General features: G+C 37.2%; 1 protein-coding gene across 1 annotated transcript in view; it reads right to left on the bottom strand.

Moving 5' to 3' along the window:
• Positions 1-11,113: 11,113 nt before the first annotated feature.
• LOC144433841 (NSFL1 cofactor p47-like) overlaps positions 11,114-22,276 on the bottom strand; it is a 75,854-nt gene continuing 64,691 nt past the window's right edge. Inside the window, exons 7-10 of the mRNA XM_078122221.1 lie at positions 21,653-21,790; positions 18,340-18,474; positions 17,868-17,927; positions 11,114-16,213 (exon numbers count right to left, since the gene is read on the bottom strand). Of these exons, the coding sequence (XP_077978347.1) occupies positions 16,081-16,213; positions 17,868-17,927; positions 18,340-18,474; positions 21,653-21,790 (466 nt within the window). The 3' untranslated portion in view covers positions 11,114-16,080. The remainder of the gene's footprint in view (positions 16,214-17,867; positions 17,928-18,339; positions 18,475-21,652; positions 21,791-22,276) is intronic.

Genomic DNA, 22,276 nt, shown 5'->3' with positions numbered 1-22,276 from the left:
GTGGGTAGATGTAGCCTGGTTTAATCGGCCCACTCTTACAAACTGGAAACGGTTTCTCCGCCATAAGTTTGACTGCTTCAAGTGTTGCTAAGTACGGTTGCTGTTTATCTTTACTGAACACAACATAGTCTAACCACTCCTGAACATGAGATTTATCTTTAAACTTAAACAAATCATTGTTGTTTGCGTCAAACGTTGTATACACATCACCGACCCGCTGTGGGATTCCGGCAACAAGATTTTCTAGGATGTTCCTTACATGGTACGGATTAGCAATGATGTCACAGTTAAAGTCACCGGCGTAAATCACTGGTTCATGGTACGGTATGTTTTGCTCGTTCATAAACTCTCTCATTTCTTTAGCTTGTGCTTCTCTCACTACATCACGTGATTTGCCAATCTGAGCCTGCATGTGAGTACCAATGATATGATATACGGCTTCCTTGCCAGACACACTTTTCAGTATTTTAGCGTATATCGCTCCTTTTGCAGCAAAAGCATCCGGTTCACCATAGTGTGTTGCCTCAAATATAAGTTCATGCTCTTCTTGGATAAACCATCGGGATGCGATATATACGCCACCGTCTTCAATAACACCGGAATCTCTTGTTCCTACTTTCTGTGTAATGAATGGGAAACCATGGTAACGCATCAAATCTGCCAGGGACACTTTATCAGGGAAACACCCACCCATGAAAACTTCTTGTAATACAACGACGTCTACATCCCCAAGCTGTTGCACAATCTGACGCGGTATTTGGCATGTTCTTTCTCTCTGCCCGTCGTGTACGTACATGTATCCTAGTTCCCGAACATTGTAGGACAACACTTTGAGTACATTGGATGGTGCTGGAGCCCATAGTGACGGGGGCTCAGGTACAACACACATGGCTTTCTTTCCCGTTATACAAGTACCGCCGTCCCCGGTCCTGTCTCTCGCCATACATTCCATCCCAAACAATGCACAGTCTTTGCATTTGCCATTACAAAACGGTGCCGAACCTAATAAAACACAATATAATACAAAATAAATATAAAATTCTCCTTCAGTAACCAATCATTGACCGAATTACAGCTTAGCATATACATCAACGTTACGTTATGGCGTTTACAAGTTTTTTCACTTTTTTTTTCAAAAGTCAACTTTTATCTATATCCCTTTGAAAGAATATATACACCGTACAGCTCACAAAGCATTAGCAAATTCTTTCAACATTTTGTTCTTCTTATTATAATTGATATAAAATATTTCTTCTCTTACTATTTTTTCAATATCTCTTGTTTCCAAAATTCTCGCTTTATATACGGCAAAAGTCGCCACCATCAAGATTAAATTAAATACATCAAAAGTCTTACAATATATTCTGTATCCATACACAATGTGCTTCCACAGCAGTCTTACGTTCATTTTATACAATTGATTGATTATATTTATACATTTTCTCCAGAACTGCTTGACAGCTTTACATTCATAAAGAAAATGTTTACTGTCTTCAATATTTTTACAAATCTCACAGAATGGATTACTCATTATTTTCCATTTAAACAATTTTTCTTTGTGTGGGATTTTGTTGTATAATAAATAATCAAATTGTGCTATTTTTTAAAACTGGCATACATTAAATTTTTTTCTACCCATATTTCCTTCCAGTTACAGTCTTTCCCACAATCCTTTTCCCAAATCTTAGGAGCATACGTTTTAACACCGCTATTATTCACTATGTTCCAGTAAAAATCTTTACATGCAAAATCAAACATGTCTTTGTATTCTCCGTTGAAAGCTCTTTTCTTAACCTGTATCCTACCAAATTCACTGTTTCTTATACGTGTGAAATTGAAACTCACAATTTTAGACAGACATTTTGATTCCGTTTGCTATTTTCTTTCAAATTTCTGGGTGGGGTGGGGAATGAAATCAAATTCAGGCAAAGATGATGTAGACTATTTATTACAAGTTGGAATAGTCAACGACGAACATGATATCAAACTTACCAAGCCATACTTTTAATCTTGGCTTCTCGCTTACACTAAGTTGCAAGGCACCCATTCTGGCAGCTCCAGCCCTATTTTCCAGTGCCATGGGCTTGCTGGGTACACATAATTGCTTGTAACCAGACACGCAACACGAACCATCACCGCACTTTGCAGTTGCTACATGTTCCATGAATCTGACACCGCAATCACTCGGTTTAGTGTCACAAAAAGGTGACGACCCGATCCATTGTTGTCCTTTGACGGTCTCCCTTCTCTGACACCAAACTTTATTCCCTGTCCAACAAGAGTCCTTGAAGTAGGCTACGAAGGTGTCTCCGTTGTCCGTACAGTCATCAGGACTGGCACTGCAGAAAGGTCCAGTGCCAACATCATACAAAGTACCTGAAAGTGGTAATATAGGAAAAATACATGTAAGTGAAATTATCAACTTTTAGCCGTCTACTCTATAAAGGAGACTCTCCCACAACCTCATATCACTATTATAGAGGTATGAATCACAACTAACCCATATCGGACACCCTTTTCACTGCCCTGATGCCGGCAATTCAAGACCAGGACATTGACTTCCATCGCACGCGCGATAACACTCCAACCCTCTTCTTTACCCAACTAATTGCCCTACAGTCTGTGCAGGTACAACGAGAAGTAGAAATAACATTTTGAATATATTTATTTCTGTCATTTCCATAACCTTTATGGTACTACTTTATGTTGGAATCCAAGGTGAAATCAGTGGATTCTCCTTGTCATTAACATTATAATGAAAATTGAAGGTCGGATTTCGATATCGAAGGTACAGCTCTGTTTACAAATTCAGGGCCATTCTTTCCATATCAAATTGTCGCTTCAAAATGAATTGCGGAATAACTGTTACGCTAGTGTCAGTGCAAATGCAATGAGATAATTATATCAAACAACATTTCAACCAAAGAGAACGTCGAACACGATTGAAAGTAGATCTTCAAAGAGTGGATCTTAAACTGCGTACCTAGTTTTAATACTTTTTCAGGGCCACCAAAATATTGTAAAAAGAGACCTACAGTTTTATCAGTAAATGTTTTAATATAATGAACAAGACGTAAATTAGATCGAGAGCATCTTCGGAGTCACTGCATACAGGCGACCTCACGTTGAACGACTTTTTCCTTTGATGTGATACATAATGGTATGTTTACCCTGTCTGTTTCCTGACAAATGTCAAAATAGACTGCTGGATACGACATCGTTTTTTGGAGTTTCACTCGCTGACATTATTACGACTAGTCTTGCTGTCTTCAAATGAAGGAGACTTTCAAGACTACTGTTATTCGCGGAAAATGCAAAGTGCATGTGAACACTTCTTTTGCACTTTCCCGCACAAAGAATTTTGAATTCGCTGCACTGCAGTTACAATTTACAAAAAGTTAATTAAGTCAGCGTACAATATAGAGACGAGGAATCAGAGTGTAAGTACAATCACTTTTGACTTTTGTGAACCATCAATTCAAAACGCGTATGCTAGGAATGTCACGTAAATAACGATTTTAATATATAATATCGCTATGTATTCGAAAAGTTGCTTTTTTTCTTTCTTTTTTCCTAAAAATCTCGGGGTGGGGGGCACCTGCCCCTCCCCCGCAGGCTAGGTACTGAACATTCAATGTCACCGGTGCTCTAAACTGACTATACCATCGGAATATATGAACTAACATAAAATTGACATTACATAGTTATTTCTTGGCATGTCAGGTATGGCATATACTGGAAAATGCAAAGAACTTGGAATTATTTGCACAAAGACATTAGTATTGCAACTGTCACTTCTTTATATTGCAGTTATGTGGTTGTACTGAGTCTCCTAAAAGGGTTATGGACTGTACAATCGATATGGCATGGGTCTCAAATTACCGTTCCATGCCCTATAACTAAAGGTCGGGGTAGTTGGCGTGAGAAACAAGTAGGAAGAATCACTTTGCTGAAAGTCAAAATGTGAGTTCGATTTGACATCCCACGTATTCGAGGTTAGCATGCATGGACAGTCAAATTGAAACAACAAACATGTGTAATGTTGAAGTACCCACACAAACTATCTCAATTCTGAATCAACGATAGACCTTAAGTAAATCACTGATAGAGGGACTGCGTGGGTGCATCATACATCAGCTCACACGTGTTACAAATGGCAGTCTACATATTTCCGAGCTGCGAGATAGTCAAATCAGACAAGACCTTCAGTAGTAATTGATATTGACACATTTAATTCCAAGCCCTGTTATTTTCCATACCAAAACTTGGAAGAGTCACGTCCAACTATCCTCCCCTATTATCTCGGACATTATTGATTGCTTGAAATCAGAACATTAGGTGATAAGATGAAAGCTTTTACACACCATTACTGGTAGATATGGGTCACCAAGATTTAGTCACCATACAAGTGATGGTAAATGTCAAGTAAATGTTCAAATATGCGTCAACTCGTTTACCCATTTTTCAACGATAGTATAAATACATGTAGGTCGGTTGAAACTCTTAATTTACTGATTGTAATAAAGCTAAAATAAAAAGATAGGGTGCTTACCATAAATAGGGTCTATAAATAAGGGTATATAGAACTATTTGTGGTCAAATATGTACAAAGATATACTCATCGGTACTTGATATAGCAGTGTGAGAAGTCACCGTGGTGTATACACTTTGCAGCTACATACGATTTCTATCTATTGTCTATATTATCTACATCTTTCAAATCACTAATTGATAGATATTGGGAATCCACACACACACACACACATATATATAATATTTAATGAGCTATTTAATTTATACTTTTTCATGTAGATTTCTAATAGTGTTACATATCATTTTTCTGAAACTCCAATGATTTATTAAAAACATCTTTGATAAATTCTGATGCATTTTCTTCAAATATTTTACTTCTTGTGTAGGTTAATAATTGTTTGTAATTTTTGTGTTGTACTTTAAGATTTTCTTCTTTATCAGTGAGTTTTAAATTTGAATTCATTATACTCAATACCACAGGCACAGCTGCAACACCAGATAAAAAAACCCAGGTATAGCTGGAACCATTGCTAAGATTGCTGTTGAAGTTAATATACCAGAGGTTATTAATATAGCTTTATTGAATCCACCAAGCAATTTGTATGATCTTCTATAAGCACTACAAACTCGTTGTAAATAGTTAATTAATGTATTTTGTCACTAATCATATATTATATATACATATTTTAGTCAATAATTTTATATATATATATATATATATATATATATATATATATATAATACAGGTTTTGAAAATATGAACAAAATTACATGTTATTGACCCTACAGAACTGTTTCGTGAGGTGTGTATTCCTCACTCATCAGGGGTTTCTACCCCTGATGAGTGAGGAACAGTTCTGTAGGGTCAATAGCATGTAATTTTGTTCATATTTTCAAAACCTGTATATAATTCGCTCTACTAACCGTATTGAGCACTTTTATGTGGTTATATCAACACCCAGTCAATTATTTATATATATATATATATATATATATATATATATATATATATATATAGTTTTGGTAGTACTGGAACTCTTTCTTGGGTTGTCTGATGATCGCACAATGCGTGAAACTCCGAGTTACAACCAAGAAAGAGTTCCAGTACTACCAAAACTATTACGCTCTGCCACTGCGGTATAGAGCACTGTCTTAGCAGATTGATACTCACCGGTGAGTGTCAATCTGCTAAGACAGTGCTCTATACCGCAGTATCCAATATATATATATATATGAAATCAATTGATACGATTCTTTTCAGTGTAATTATTGCTGTATCCAATGCAATGAATCTAAATTTGTATTATTAGAACCTTAAGCTTGATATTGAATTTCAACTGACTGGGTACTTTGGCTCGTATATGAGATTAACACCTTACTGATATGTTAATAAACAGTAAATCATATTCTCCCTTCATATTCATTTTGATACAATCAGTGATTAATATACCTTTAGTTCTTATCTTATTATCATTTGTCATTTGTACGAATGCCGTATGCATGGATAATTTTGTTTGATTTTCACTTTTTTAACCTCAAACACTTTTCGTGTGTGTCATAGAATTACTAGAACTAGGATCTGGTAAATAGTGTCTAATATCAGATACAGTATACACTATTCCGTGGAAATACAAATAGTATATTGACTGTATTTTGCATTTCTATTAGTGTTTCATTGACGTCATCCAAATTCAGATTACAGTAGTGTCCATTGACATTTCAATTCATAACAATGGTTGGAATCTAACCACCTCCATTCTACACGTGTTGTGAGCAAGAAACCGCATATTGTTCGCTAGTGATCCTCAGAACATAATGACAGGGTTGTTTTGACCATACATATACCACGACGCTCTGTGGACTTCGTCATATAAAGCTACGGGGTATCAAACGTGAAGAAATAGTCTTTTAACACGTGACGTTTTTCAGAAGGTTCTCACAATGCTATATGTTGTATATACTTTACGTCATATTATCTAGTATCGACATTTTACGGCCAATCTTTTCTGTTACATGACAGCAATACCACTAAGCAAGAAAATAAAATGACAATTAGTTTGTCACAAAAATTTTGAGAACCAGATTGGCGCAAAACGAAAATCATGTTACTGGTATGTCACAAAACAAGTACATCTAGTGCAAGATATGGGGTTGCAAAACGAAAAACGTGCCACTGGTTTGTCACAAAACAATGTCAAGTACTAGTGACTAGTTTGTTGCAAAAAGACTATCATTTAATAGTTTTCCACCCACAGCTCGCTACAACATATATCTATCTAGGTGTAGTCTAATATAAACATCAGATCAATTCAAAGATAATTTTAATATAATTACTATAGCAGGTAAAAGGGTCTGTAACTTATCTTCTATATTTTTAGGAGAGTACTAGTGGAGAATTTGGTAAATTACTCCCACTTGACTAGGTAAATGATAGGGGTATTGTATCCATACTAGTTATTACGTGTATCAAATAGAATTCAGTTGGCAACGAAGGGGAGGCAATGTCCATGACCAAATTCAACCTTTACCCGACTCTTTATTTATCTAAAGACTGGGCAGGATAAAGACTGCATGCAGTGAGTAAAACAGTAGTGATTCTGACTCATGCCATTTTGAGTACTAGGAGTAACCCGTGTAATTGACAGGGTAGAATAGCCAGCAACCACAGAAGGTGACACCATGTAATAATGTCAGGGACGTGGTATTTTGGAATCAATGGTTTGTGGATCGAATTACTGTGTTACATTGATACACACTAGATGTTAATAGGATACACACATATTGTTCGATTGAGTGAATCGGATTCAGTACATACCATGACGTTACTGTGTTGGTAACATATAATATGCATGTAGTTTAATAACTTCAATAAACAGATAACAGTTGGGGGATGGCCCGTCAAAGTGTCACCAATAACCTTTGGTGTATTTTCAAAGGTTAAACACAAAAGCCTGCTGGTGAGAAAGATCTACACTACTTTCTCAGTATTAGCAGCAATCAAATTAACGCCATTTCTGTTTTTCGATGTCTGGGTTATTTTGAACCATTCCGAAGACGTGTTTTTTCCTTGTTCGATAGAGCAACTAAGCTATGCTAAAGTTTCATCCACGCACGAGTACAAACGGTAATTACACATCTTACACAAGTCACAACGACATGAATGCGGATGGTGCGAAGTTCAGGTTACTTCACATATGTAATTTGCAAAAAATTGTTTTGTTTATATAAAAAAATTGTGTGGTCCCGATTATGCTCAATTTTAGAATAGGGTAGGTAGCAGTGAGTGTTTAGAATCGCGGATCGGGTAGGTAGTACACAAGGTGCCGAGGCTCATTTAGTTCTGTTTACAAATATAAACAAAACAAAATAAACATACAGGTAAACAAACAAAAAACAAAAACAAACAAACAAACAAACAAGTAAACAAACAAACAAACAAACAAACAAAACAAACAAGTAAACAAACAAACAAAATAAACTGACAAATGAGTAGATACATACATGAGTAAACGTGTAAACGACAACAAACCAACGAACTAAACACTGCCCCCCCCCCCCCCCCCCCCATGGTCACATATGGAAATAACCCACGTTATTTCCATATGTGACCATTGGGGGGGGGCAGTGTTATCTACTCATTTGTCAGTTTATTTTGTTTGTTTGTTTACTTGTTTATTTATTTGTTTTTGTTTGTTTGTTTACTTGTATGATTATTTTGTTTTGTTTATATTTGTAAACAGAACTAAATGAGTTCGTGTAGTTATGTTTTCCGTTGTTTTTCATATTGTCTCTGTGTTATTGGTATTGGTTTCTTCTCATTAGATGTAAAGCCATTACAGATTGGAAGAACAATTTTATAATGTCATTTTAAGATGGTGTCAGTTTCCGCATCCACTATTTCTGGCAAGACTTCACAGTTTTCGCGATTGTATTATTTTTTCTCGACTACGTAAAAAAGTTTAGGGTCGGCGTGAAAAAAAACTAGATGGGGTCGGGTAACCGGAACCAAACAATTATTTTAGGCCTAAATGATCGAAAATTAAGTGGAACTTTACTCAGATTTGATGTTAAAAGATAGAAAGTTCTTACATTTTCGAAAGTAACTTGTTTGTCATTTGTGAAATTAAAAACTTGTAAGCGTTTTTAGAAAGAGTGATATCACGGTCAATAACTTTTGACTCGTATTAGAAGGCCTTCCGAGACAACCAGATCTGGTTTTGTATTTCAGCGTCCTTGGCATGGTGAACAACATTCTATCGGAAGGAGAACGAGGTATCATACAAATGTTAACAATCCTAGATCCTTCAAACTTACAAGACTTCAAACATTCTGTTACATAACTCGGCCTTTTAAGTAGTTATATTGTGTTTATTTTTAGATCTAAACTTGAAATGCATCCATTACAGCAAAGCATATTGCTGCATTTCATAAAATTATTGAATAGAAGTGATAAAGAATGGCTAGTGTATGAAAGTGATAAAGAATGGCCAGTGTATGAAAGTGTTCAAGAATGGTCAATCTCGCAAACCAGAGCTGTTATTTCTTCCGCTAAACTTTGAATCAGTGGGTTAAGAACGGTGCCGTAAAACAGGCCGTGGTTTGTGACGATGACGAATGGCCTGCGTATGAAAGTGTTAAAGAATGGCCAGTGAATGAAAGTGTTAAAGTCCAAGTTTTAAACTTACCTCCAAATGTGATAGATATCGCACAAATGATGACGAATACTATCATAAAAATCTCCATAACAGTTCTTCTATTTCTCACAAAAACCCCCAACTAATTTCAATCTGAAGGTTGAGCACGGTAGGCTTTCAAGACGTATTTACAAACCAGTGACCTGAATGTGATGTTGAACAGTGTGGTATTCACCAAGTCTGGATGTGATGTTGAACAGTGTGGTATTCACCAAGTCTGGATGTGATGTTGAACAGTGTGGTATTCAAGTACAATCTGCAACTTTTTCAAAACGTGTAGAGGCTTTATATGTCCTGATAACGATAACAGTTACTGTATGGTGAATCATTTGGATAAACACTGGCTGGCTTCCAAAAAACTTCACCATGGTTTGAGAGGCAAAATGCATGGATAGGGTATACAAAGATAGTTATACGCGTGCGCATTAGGGCAAAGTTTACAGCTAGGAGCCCGATATTAAGACTGTGTTGTCTTGACAACAATTTGCGTAGGACGTTGTGAACGTCGAAACGCCATTTGGGGCAGATTTACTACTGTTAAAGTAAGAATGTTGTGTGATGATTTTAAATCAAACCTTTTCTGGTGAAATAAATGTATATCGTGGTTGTCATGGTGGTCATATTCGTCAGTACACGGTGTACTTCCATTAATCAGATCAGTAGATGTTTACACAAAAAGATTTTTTAAAACTAATATGGAACAGTTGAGGTTAGATATACTAACATTTGAAGCGTTATCTCTCTCTCTCTCTCTCTCTCTCTCTCTCTCTCTCTCTCTCTCTCTCTCTCTCTCTCTCTCTCTCTTTCTTACTTCTATGCGGTTTCTGTTAGTGCCACTCCTAACATGTTTAGTGACCCCTGATACAAAAGGGATACAATAAATAAATAAATAAATATATAAATAATTGCACATCATTATAAATTGACAATAACGAAATTTCGTATACATGGCTATCATATTTTCTGCGTTGTCTTTTATGGTAAAAAATATATAATTTCAATTCGGTATGGGCAACGTAGAACGTAAAATAACCCATGGGGACGCGTAGTATTTCTTTGATTATTCCTTTCCTTGTCTACAGTCTAAATACTAGTGAAACAACGTTTGACTTGAACATATTTTCCCTACCTTTATGTAAAGAACACTATATAGTTATCTTGTAGTATAGAGAGTATATTGTTACATTTGTAGTAGCAGGATTCATGTAATATTTTCCTTAATATCACACAACCCGTATTATTAGGAAAAGTAAATCTAAGCAATAATAGGTGTCCCTTGATATAACCCACAGACTTGACTACCTGAGACAAATTACTGGCTTTCAGAACCTTTTGTGGCGAACGACATTGTCAAACCGGCGAGTAGCCAAATCTATGTGCTCTCTCTCTGTAGTGTGAATATTTATCTATAATGGATTTACTACACTTCAAATATACTCGAAATGACATCGGTTTCCTTTGGCGTTGTTGAATCATTTGACAACCAATGATACATAGTTTTCAGAATCTTCGACGAAAGCAGATTTGATGTATTCATGGTATTGGGGCCTCTATCTGCTACATACTACTGGTATCACTATAAATGGCTGATGTATTCAGTAACTAGGTTAATTGTGTTAATGAATTATCGGTGGATACGATTATTTATTGCTATCACTAAATGATAGCATTTTGACTCAGAGCCCACACTGGCATCTAGACAACAGATGGAAGGATTACATAGACCACCGGAAGTACATCATGTACTCATCGGATGTAAATATATCTTAACTACAGTAATCTGATTTACTTTATTAAAATGGGATTTACTGCAAGATTTGACAGTGTTTACTCATCAATTATATTACCTGATATGAAGGATTATTCACATCAGCTGGTAATCAGCTGGTCAAAAAGAAGGGCAGTGTATGCCAATCTCACATCGTATCCACCAAATGCACCAAACGCTTCGCTGGTACTTGAAGGTTACAAGTCTACAAAAGTGCAATTTCAAAATTTTGAGTTTTCAAAACAACAGTTGTGCTGTACAAAAAAGAGAATTCTTAGTACAGATGTTTCTTATTCATTTGGTGTGACCCATTTTACCACGTTTTGTGTGACCCATTTATTATATACATCGGATACTCTAACAAATTTAATCGAGAATCCAAAAAAGAAATATTATAACAGGTCACCGTGCAAATTTTTGAACAAGGTGTCAATTCAATAATCATTTCAGTCTCTTTTTTTACGGGAAACTAACACGGTGTGAGCGGGGGTGGGTATGCAATACAGTTAATACAGAGAAAGATCAAGAAAATATGTTGGAATTCGAATTTATGAAGTAGAGAAATAACAGTCAAATTGTTTTTACGTCACAAACACAATTTACAAGTCATGAAGAAAATATAACCAGCTTTACATTTGACATCAATTGGAATTTTCAAAGTTTTCAACATGCAACCAGTATGATATCAATTTCTTCCATACTGTGCTATGTCGCCTTCTGAAAGTATTGTTAACACTTTCATTGTACCCAAGGGATGATCTCACATAGTGAGGCGTATAACAGTTTGGCCATAATCGTTCACTTTGTGATACAAGCATGAAATTTGGTACTTAAGGGTCAATGAGTCAGAAAATACGGTAGCCACCCGGAAATCAAATATGGCAGCTATTTTTCAAGATGGCCGTCAACTTAAATTGTTAAAACCTGCTTCTCAGCTTCAAAATGTACTGCGCTTCTTTATCATAAATATTCCACCATCTCTCTATAATTTCTCCTCTCTCTCTCTCTATAAGGGAAGAACCATTTGATTTTGGGGGGTGGGGGGCAGGAGGAAGTGGGTATGGCAGCAAATGTTTTTCCCATCACTGTGACAGCAATTTTTTTTCTATTGTCAGTCCTGTATCAAATTATTTTTTTCAATATGCAGAAGCAATGCAATTTTTTCTTCTTCTCGGTTACCAATTTTGTAACGTGCGGTTCATAACTATACCTACATGTCACTGGTTCACAGCTAACTTGAATTCTGTGTAAGTAGCAATAAGTAGCAGTTAACAATCCATGCTTCTATTTAAGATAGATAGCTGGTAAAAAATCCATGAGGAGCTAACTGCTCACTTGGCTAACTGACCTTTAAACCAATTTCTTATTACCAAACAAAATAATCAAGTTTGAACCAACCTTGGAAAATGCTTCGTTATTTTCAAACTTGATCTAATAACCCACTGTTGGTTATATGGTAAACCCAATGTCATATACTTGTTTAATATTGATAGTGTTAGGAATTCCCATCCCTTTATTACTATCGGCCCTTTTCAAGGCCACCACATCCTCCAAAAAGTGAACTGCCAAACCACTGAACTATTAGTTTCAACAAATAAAGTCTTGAGAATAATCTCCCGATATGGATAGAAGAAAATTTTCAAGACAAACACACGAAACACATTTAAACACTTTGGTAAATTACAAATAAATCCAAGAGAAAATACAAACGGTGGTTTTCCTCTCGTAGCCTCTGTTTGTAGATGTCTACAAACAAACATGGGCTGACATCGCACTCCACAAACTTGAGTGTTACATTATTGAAACATACATGGATAAAATATCACTTTGGACACATTTCAGAGATGAATTATTCGTGCTATGCCATGGCACACAAACTGAACTCAATATTCTGAGTGAAAAGATAAATGAAATGCACCCAACATTAAAATTTTCGTTGGTCAGCTCAGAAACAGAAGTGGTATGCCTTGATTTGGTGATTTACAAAGGTCATAGGTTCAAACAAACCAAAAGGTTGGATATTAAGACGCACGGTACCAAACTAGTCTAGTTCCTATACAGTATCGATCGTTACGATTTATATAATGTGTGGTTATAGAAACCACATTCTGGTCATCCAGACTACACCAAACCAACTGACACTTTTCAGTACCTCCACAGACAATCATGTCACCCAAATTCGGTCTTTAATGGTATTTTATTAAAGGGGAAACAATGAGGTATGAACGTGCAGTAACAAAGAAGATTTCCAAAACAAATTGAAATTCTTCATAAACAAATTGACACAAAGAGGATACAACAAATCAGAAGTGATTCGCTCGTTACATGTAAGGTCCGTTATGAGAATAGGGAGACTTATCTCCAAAATCGGACACCAACTCTAGAGATTCCTCTAGTCTTTAAAACAACATATATAGTTCCACCATCAAAGCGTCTAAACTAAAAGACGCATTAACAAAACATTGGGAACTGTTAGAAAATAATTTAACCTTGAACCAACCAAACCAATCATAGCACAGACAAGAACGAAACAAAAATCTTAAAGACATACTTGTCACAACTAAACTGAAGTCCTCTGCCTCTAAAAGCAAGGCTGAAAATAGCCTTGCTGGTCATAATGTGATTGAAATACTAGCATCTCTGCTTGATGAACAATATTAAATTTTAAGCCAAACAAATGCGAGAATGCTGTCTTGTTCGACATGACTGCGATTGGTGAAGGACTCCAACAGCCGGTCCGTAACGTCTTAAAATAAGGGTCAACTAGGTATCGACCAGGGGACGTATCGCTAATGTCTTCCCTGCTAACCTACCCTAATACCAAGGTCAATAACCTCAAGACAAACCGGTCACTTGGCTAACTGACCTTTAAACCAATTTACTATACCAATTTAACAAAATAATCAAGTTTGAACCAGCTTTGGAAAATGCTTCCACTTATTAACAAACTTGAATTAACAACTCTGTGGTTATATGGTAATCACATTCACTCACCTCATTGCACACTCTCAACCCCTTTTTAACCAACTTAATGTTCTAAATATCTTTCAACTCGGTAAATTTTACTCCTTTATTTTTTGTTTTTGATCTTAGAAATAATCGTTATCCCCACAATTTAGAATTGTGACTGTCCAATTCATATATATCACCCATTCAGCTGCCAGTGGTAACTTCCGTCCACCATCAACAAAACTGAATATCACCCAACATAATTTTATATATGCTTTTACCATGCCCCCTTAAGAGTAAAATGTCAAGGCAAAAATTCAAGATGGAACTAAGAAATTCTATTTTATTAAAGTACTCCATGACTTACAAATTCCAACCCTCGCATTGCTATGTATGGTTTCTCTTTGGTTTGTTCGGTAACATTTCTTGATTTTGTTGTTTTTGTATTGCTTCTCACTTCATCTGTACTGTCCTTGTATTATAAGCACTTTTCATTGAGTTATGTGTATACGTACATGTGTGTATATCGCTGTGTTTATGTTTATGCGACCGAGTACATTTATTTCACTATTGTCTTTATTTTGAGCACTTTACATTATTGAGATATGTATATAAAGGTATATGCATATTTGTGTGTGTGCACACACTTTGGATTTACTTTTCTTCTGAAAGTTCATTGTGTCCCATTATCAATATGAAATGTAGAAAAATGTACAGGCTATGGACAAGACTAGTTCCACTGAACTATTAGCGTGGTCCACATCAGATAACAATTGTACAGGCCATGGACAAGACTAGTTCCACTGAACTATTTCCATGGTCCACATCAGATAACAATTGTACAGGCTATGGACAAGACTAGTTCTACTGAACTATTTCCATGGTCCACATCAGATAACAATTGTACAGGCTATGGACAAGACTAGTTCCACTGAACTATTAGCGTGGTCCACATCAGATAACAATTGTACAGGCCATGGACAAGACTAGTTCCACTGAACTATTTCCATGGTCCACATCAGATAACAATTGTACAGGCTATGGACAAGACTAGTTCTACTGAACTATTTCCATGGTCCACATCAGATAACAATTGTACAGGCTATGGACAAGACTAGTTCCACTGAACTATTAGCGTGGTCCACATCAGATAACAATTGTACAGGCTATGGACAAGACTAGTTCCACTGAACTATTAGCGTGGTCCACATCAGATAACAATTGTACAGGCTATGGACAAGACTAGTTCCACTGAACTATTAGCGTGGTCCACATCAGATAACAATTGTACAGGCTATGGACAAGACTAGTTCCGCTGCACTATTTCCATGGTCCACATCAGATAACAATTGTACAGGCCATGGACAAGACTAGTTCCACTGAACTATTTCCATGGTCCACATCAGATAACAATTGTACAGGCCATGGACAAGACTAGTTCCACTGAACTATTTCCATGGTCCACATCAGATAACAATTGTGTATTTCTTTTGTATATTTGTATCATATATTTCTTTGAAAGTGTAGATTATTTCCGTAATCTGGTGAAATAAATTTCATTCATTCATTCATGAAGGTCTGTGTGTGTATATGTGTTTGTTTGTATGTATGTATGTACCAGTATGCATGCATGTGTGCGTGTGTGTGTGTACGTCTGCGTGTGTGTGTACTACACATACATGTACTGTACATATCTATATGCAATGTTCCATGGCTGTAAACTCCATTAATTGGAGTCAATCTTTTAAGATCGGTAGAAATAAATACATTATCCAATCACAACTATGTTACTCATTTCTATTCTATGCTAATTTCCTTCAAATCTATTTTGTCATCCAGGTCAAATATGGGTCACACCTTTCTTCATGGATTATAAATGTACTTCATTACAAAAAGTAGTCACTTTGTTCAAAAGCTTGATGGATTTCCAACAATTAAAATGAAAAACTGGAAGTAACAAGAAATGAAACAAATGATTTGTCAAAAAGTACTTTACAATACTGAATAACTGTGGTCTAGCTGTCCGCTGCAAATCTGTGAATAGCGCCACCAGTGGTCACACTAAACAATGTTTTGTCTTTCTGATCACTAGAATATAACATATCGGATGTATTTTATCAACATTAACTGTCTATTTTACTTCAATCGTTGAACAATAACTGCATTTAATAGGCTTGCTTCTGCTAATGTCTGGCTGTCATCTGTTAATTCCCGATTAGGAAAAGTTGTCATAAGAGCAAAGACTTGACTAACATATTGAGGTCGTGAGCTGAAAGTCAAATAGTTAAGGAAAGAATTAGTAAACGATTACTACCATGTTGCCATGGACAACCAATATCAAGCTGGTACATTGTGAACTTAGTGTAGTAAAGAAGAAGTACCTAAATGTAATCAGAGCTGACAAATTGCTTTTCTGATTTATAACATCAGTTCCAATGAACACTGTATTGTGTACATTTCATGATATCAGACACACTGTGATTACTGAGTTCCAGTGAACACTGTATTGTGTACATTTCATGATATCAGACACACTGTGATTACTGAGTTCCAGTGAACACTGTATTGTGTACATTTCATGATATCAGACACACTGTGATTACTGAATTCCAATGAACACTGTATTGTGTACACTGCATGATGGCAAACACACTGTGATTACTGAGTTCCAATGAACACTGTATTATGTACATTTCATGATATCAGACACACTTGATTACTGGGGTCCCGTTAGACTGTCGACAGTCGCTCGCGCCTTTTTTTCCTATGTTTTATCTAAACTCCGGTCTGGCGCAACACTAGTATTGCAAACTGATTTCGAGGGCCGAATTGCGAAGCCCGGCCCTCGGTCACTCGGGCCTTCGGCCCTCGATATGAAAGTCTAGGGTCCCGTAAACACTGTATTATGTACATTTCATGATATCAGACACACTGTGATTACTGAGTTCCAATGAACACTGTACTGATGTTTGAGCAAGTTGTCTTGGCTTAAAGTGGTGCCAATTTTTTTCCCCTCACCAGTGAATTGTACACAAAGGAATGTCATTTCAGGATCTTGTGTGTGCATGTGTAAGAAGGTATGCATGTGAATGTGGGTGTGCGTGTGAATGTAGGTGTGCGTGTGAATGTAGGTGTGCATGTGAATGTAGGTGTGCATGTGAAGGTAGGTGTGCATGTGAATGTGGGTGTGCATGTGAATGTGGGTGTGCATGTGAATGTAGGTGTGCATGTGAATGTGGGTGTGCATGTGAATGTAGGTGTGCATGTGAATGTGGGTGTGCATGTGAATGTAGGTGTGCGTGTGAATGTAGGTGTTCGTGTGAATGTAGGTGTGCATGTGAATGTGGGTGTGCATGTGAATGTAGGTGTGCGTGTGAATGTAGGTGAGCATGTGAATGTAGGTGTGCATGTGAATGTAGGTGTGCGTGTGAATGTAGGTGTTCGTGTGAATGTAGGTGTGCGTGTGAATGTGGGTGTGCATGTGAATGTAGGTGTGCGTGTGAATGTAGGTGTGCGTGTGAATGTAGGTGTGCATGTGAATGTAGGTGTGCATGTGAATGTGGGTGTGCATGTGAAGGTAGGTGTGCATGTGAATGTAGGTGTGCGTGTGAATGTAGGTGTTCGTGTGAATGTAGGTGTGCGTGTGAATGTGGGTGTGCATGTGAATGTAGGTGTGCGTGTGAATGTAGGTGTGCATTTGAATGTGGGTGTGCATGTGAAGGTAAGTGTGCATGTGAATGTGGGTGTGCACGTGAATGTAGGTGTGCACGTGAATGTAGGTGTGCATGTGAATGTAGGTGTGCATGTGAATGTAGGTGTGCATGTGAACGTAGGTGTGCATGTGAATGTAGGTGTGCATGTGAATGTAGGTGTGCATGTGAATATACACATTTTAGTAAGACTTGAATGTGTAAAAAGGATACTCTATTATAAATCTTCTAATATCTCCAACAGTGTGTGTATGATTAAACTTGTTTACAAGCCTAGAAAAAAAAGAAGAAAGAATGTTAGCATTAAGAAAGTCTTCAATAAATACAGAATTTACAGATGTTTATGTTTGATATCATTCTATCTGTGGATTGATTCTACTCTTTTATGGTCTTTTACTTTATGGTGAATCCAGCAAATTGTCAGTTGAATTTTATGTTAATTTATCAGCTGTACTGTCCACATGGAGTTGTATATGTGAAATGATGTAAAAGTAACTTTTTACACTGTAGTAGTGTACATGCACATTAGACATTTTCAAATGAAAATTACCCATTCTCGGTATTAAAGCCATTGTATCATTCTATGTCATTCTGTTGACAAAGTGTTTACTTGAAAATTTCATGTAACAAATTTTCAATTTTGTGTTTAGTAATAAAAAAGACATTAGAATTGAATGTTGCAAACCTTGAACCATCTGCCAACCTAACTTGGAGAGTAGTGATGGGTTGAGAAGTATCTAATTGCACTGATGTTGGGGGCGCACTTTCATTCTTTTGACTTTGTGCTGCTGGAGGTTGGCTGACCACAGTTGGTGTTGGACTAAAAGATAAAACACAGAGACAGAAATATAGTTACACATTCTATGATTCTGATATAGTTTTGTTTATAGCACAGTCCATGATAGAGGGACTGTGTTTATAGCACAGTCCATGATAGAGGGACTGTGTTTATAGCACAGTCCATGATAGAGGGACTGTGTTTATAGCACAGTCCATGATAGAGGGACTGTGTTTATAGCACAGTCCATGATAGAGGGACTGTGTTTATAGCACAGTCCGTGATAGAGGGACTGTGTTTATAGCACAGTCCGTGATAGAGGGACTGTGTTTGTAGCACAGTCCGTGATAGAGGGACTGTGTTTGTAGCACAGTCCGTGATAGAGGGACTGTGTTTGTAGCACAGTCCATGATAGAGGGACTGTATTTGTAGCACAGTCCATGATAGAGGGACTGTGTTGATAGCACAGTCCATGATAGAGGGACTGTGTTTATAGCACAGTCCGTGATAGAGGGACTGTGTTTATAGCACAGTCCGTGATAGAGGGACTGTGTTTATAGCACAGTCCGTGATAGAGGGACTGTGTTTATAGCACAGTCCATGATAGAGGGACTGTGTTTATAGCACAGTCCATGATAGAGGGACTGTGTTTGTAGCACAGTCCGTGATAGAGGGACTGTGTTTATAGCACAGTCCATGATAGAGGGACTGTGTTTGTAGCACAGTCCATGATAGAGGGACTGTGTTTGTAGCACAGTCCATGATAGAGGGACTGTGTTTATAGCACAGTCCGTGATAGAGGGACTGTGTTTATAGCACAGTCCATGATAGAGGGACTGTGTTTATAGCACAGTCCATGATAGAGGGACTGTATTTGTAGCACAGTCCGTGATAGAGGGACTGTATTTATAGCACAGTCCGTGATAGAGGGACTGTGTTTATAGCACAGTCCATGATAGAGGGACTGTGTTTATAGCACAGTCCATGATAGAGGGACTGTGTTTATAGCACAGTCCATGATAGAGGGACTGTGTTTATAGCACAGTTCATGATAGAGGGACTGTGTTTATAGCACAGTTCATGATAGAGGGACTGTGTTTATAGCACAGTCCATGATAGAGGGACTGTGTTTATAGCACAGTTCATGATAAAGGGACTGTGTTTGTAGCACAGTCCATGATAGGGACTGTGTTTATAGCACAGTCCATGATAGAGGGATTGTGTTTATGGCACAGTTCATGATAGAGGGACTGTGTTTATAGCACAGTCCATGATAGAGGGACTGTGTTTATAGCACAGTCCATGATAGAGGGACTGTGTTTATAGCACAGTCCATGATAGAGGGACTGTGTTTATAGCACAGTCCATGATAGAGGGACTGTGTTTATAGCACAGTCCATGATAGAGGGACTGTGTTTATAGCACAGTCCATGATAGAGGGACTGTGTTTATAGCACAGTCCATGATAGAGGGACTGTGTTTATAGCACAGTCCATAATAGAGGGACTGTGTTTATAGCACAGTCCATGATAGAGGGACTGTGTTTATAGTGATTGCTACACTGAGGTCAAGGCACTTTCAAATAATTACCTCTTGACAAACTAGCATATAGACTCCTAAAACCACACAGCTGTGTTTGATCTAGGATTTGTACAATAGAAAATACATATCAATTGGAATAAACATAACACAGATAAGTACTTTTCAGAATTCTAGTTGTGATACTGGGGCTTGGAATTGGCAATATTTGTTTTTGTTTAATATATATATATATATATATTGTTTACCTTTCTCTTTGCTTTTAAAAATATCTTTTCCCTACAATAGTACAAGGTGCCATGCAATAAAGTAATGATTTGGAAAGTTTGTGTTGTGTTTTTTTGCTGGTTTGATATAAACCTGCTTTACTATTACTATGGTATTAATTATTTAAGAGTGACCTTTCCAAACTGTGACCTTTCATCGTCCCCACTCACCATGAGAAGAGATCTCTTCAAATCATTAATCTATTACATGTCACCTTGTAGGCAAAACATATTTTTAAAAAGCAAAAAAAAGTAAACAATAAACAAAAAACTGTACAACAAAAATAAATTTGTAAACAACTAATTGTGACTTAGAGGGTACACTGAAGCCAACTAACTGTGACTTAGTGGGTACACTGAATCAAGGCCAACTAACTGTGACTTAGAGGGTACACTGAATCAAGGCCAACTAACTGTGACTTTAATAGTGGGTACACTGAATCAAGGACAACTAATTGTGACTTAGTGGGTACACTGAAGCCAACTAGTTGTGACTTAGAGGGTACACTGAATCAAGGCCAACTAACTGTGACTTAGTGGGTACACTGAAGCCAACTAACTGTGACTTAGAGGGTACACTGAATCAAGGCCAACTAATTGTGACTTAGTGGGTACACTGAAGCCAACTAACTGTGACTTAGTGGGTACACTGAAGCCAACTAACTGTGACTTAGTGGGTACACTGAATCAAGGCCAACTAACTGTGACTTAGTGGGTACACTGAAGCCAACTAGTTGTGACTTAGAGAGTACATTGACTCAGGGCCAACTAACTGTGACTTAGAGGGTACACTGAAGCCAACTAGTTGTGACTTAGAGGGTACACTGAAGCCAACTAGTTGTGACTTAGAGGGTACACTGAAGCCAACTAACTATGACTTAGAGGGTACACTGAAGCCAACTAACTATGACTTAGAGGGTACACTGCAGCCAAATAATTGTGACTTAGAGGGTACACTGAAGCCAACTAACTATGACTTAGAGGGTACACTGAAGCCAAATAATTGTGACTTAGAGGGTACACTGAAGCCAACTAACTATGACTTAGAGGGTACACTGAAGCCAAATAATTGTGACTTAGAGGGTACACTGAAGCCAACTAACTATGACTTAGAGGGTACACTGAAGCCAAATAATTGTGACTTAGAGGGTACACTGAAGCCAACTAACTGTGACTTAGAGGGTAAAATGAAGCCAACTAATTGTGACTTAAAGGGTACGCTGAAGCCAACTAATTGTGACTTAGTGGGTACACTGAAGCCAACTAGTTGTGACTTAGAGGGTACACTGAAGCCAACTAATTGTGACTTAGTGGGTACACTGAAGCCAACTAGTTGTGACTTAGAGGGTACACTGAATCAAGGCCAACTAACTGTGACTTAGAGGGTACACTGAAGCCAACTAAATGTGACTTACCTGCCAAGTTTGTGTCCTTCACCTGTGAATGGTTTAAGTTTAGATTTAGGTGGATTGTACTCTTCATCTCTATGATCTTCCATGTCTAAATTCACTTCACCTCCCTTGGCCATCCGTACTAATTCTCTTGGTATCTCACTGCATCGTAAAATCACAGAAAATTATTATAACCCTCACCCCAAGGACATTTTCTATGAAACCATAGCAAGAACATTCACTACAGGTCAGAACTGAAACAGAAATACAATCCAGTGGATTTGTCACCTGTAGACAAAGATTTGTCCATTTTTTTCCTTGTTTTCCATGTCTGTATGTGTATATGTGGCTGACATAGTGTTTTGGAACTGTTTCAAAAGTTCAAGAGGATGCACAATGAGAATACATTAAGAGAATGCATATCATGAGAATACATTAAGAGAATGCATATCGTGAGAATACATTAAGAGAATGCATATCATGAGAATACATTAAGAGAATGCATATCATGAGAATACATTAAGAAAATGCATATCATGAGAATACATTAAGAGAATGCATATCATGAGAATACATTAAGAGAATGCATATCATGAGAATACATTAAGAGAATGCATATCGTGAGAATACATTAAGAGAATGCATATC

Source organism: Glandiceps talaboti, chromosome 4 (assembly GCF_964340395.1).
Source record: "Glandiceps talaboti chromosome 4, keGlaTala1.1, whole genome shotgun sequence".
Taxonomy (NCBI): domain Eukaryota; kingdom Metazoa; phylum Hemichordata; class Enteropneusta; family Spengelidae; genus Glandiceps; species Glandiceps talaboti.
This window is presented reverse-complemented; position numbering and strand designations above follow the sequence as displayed.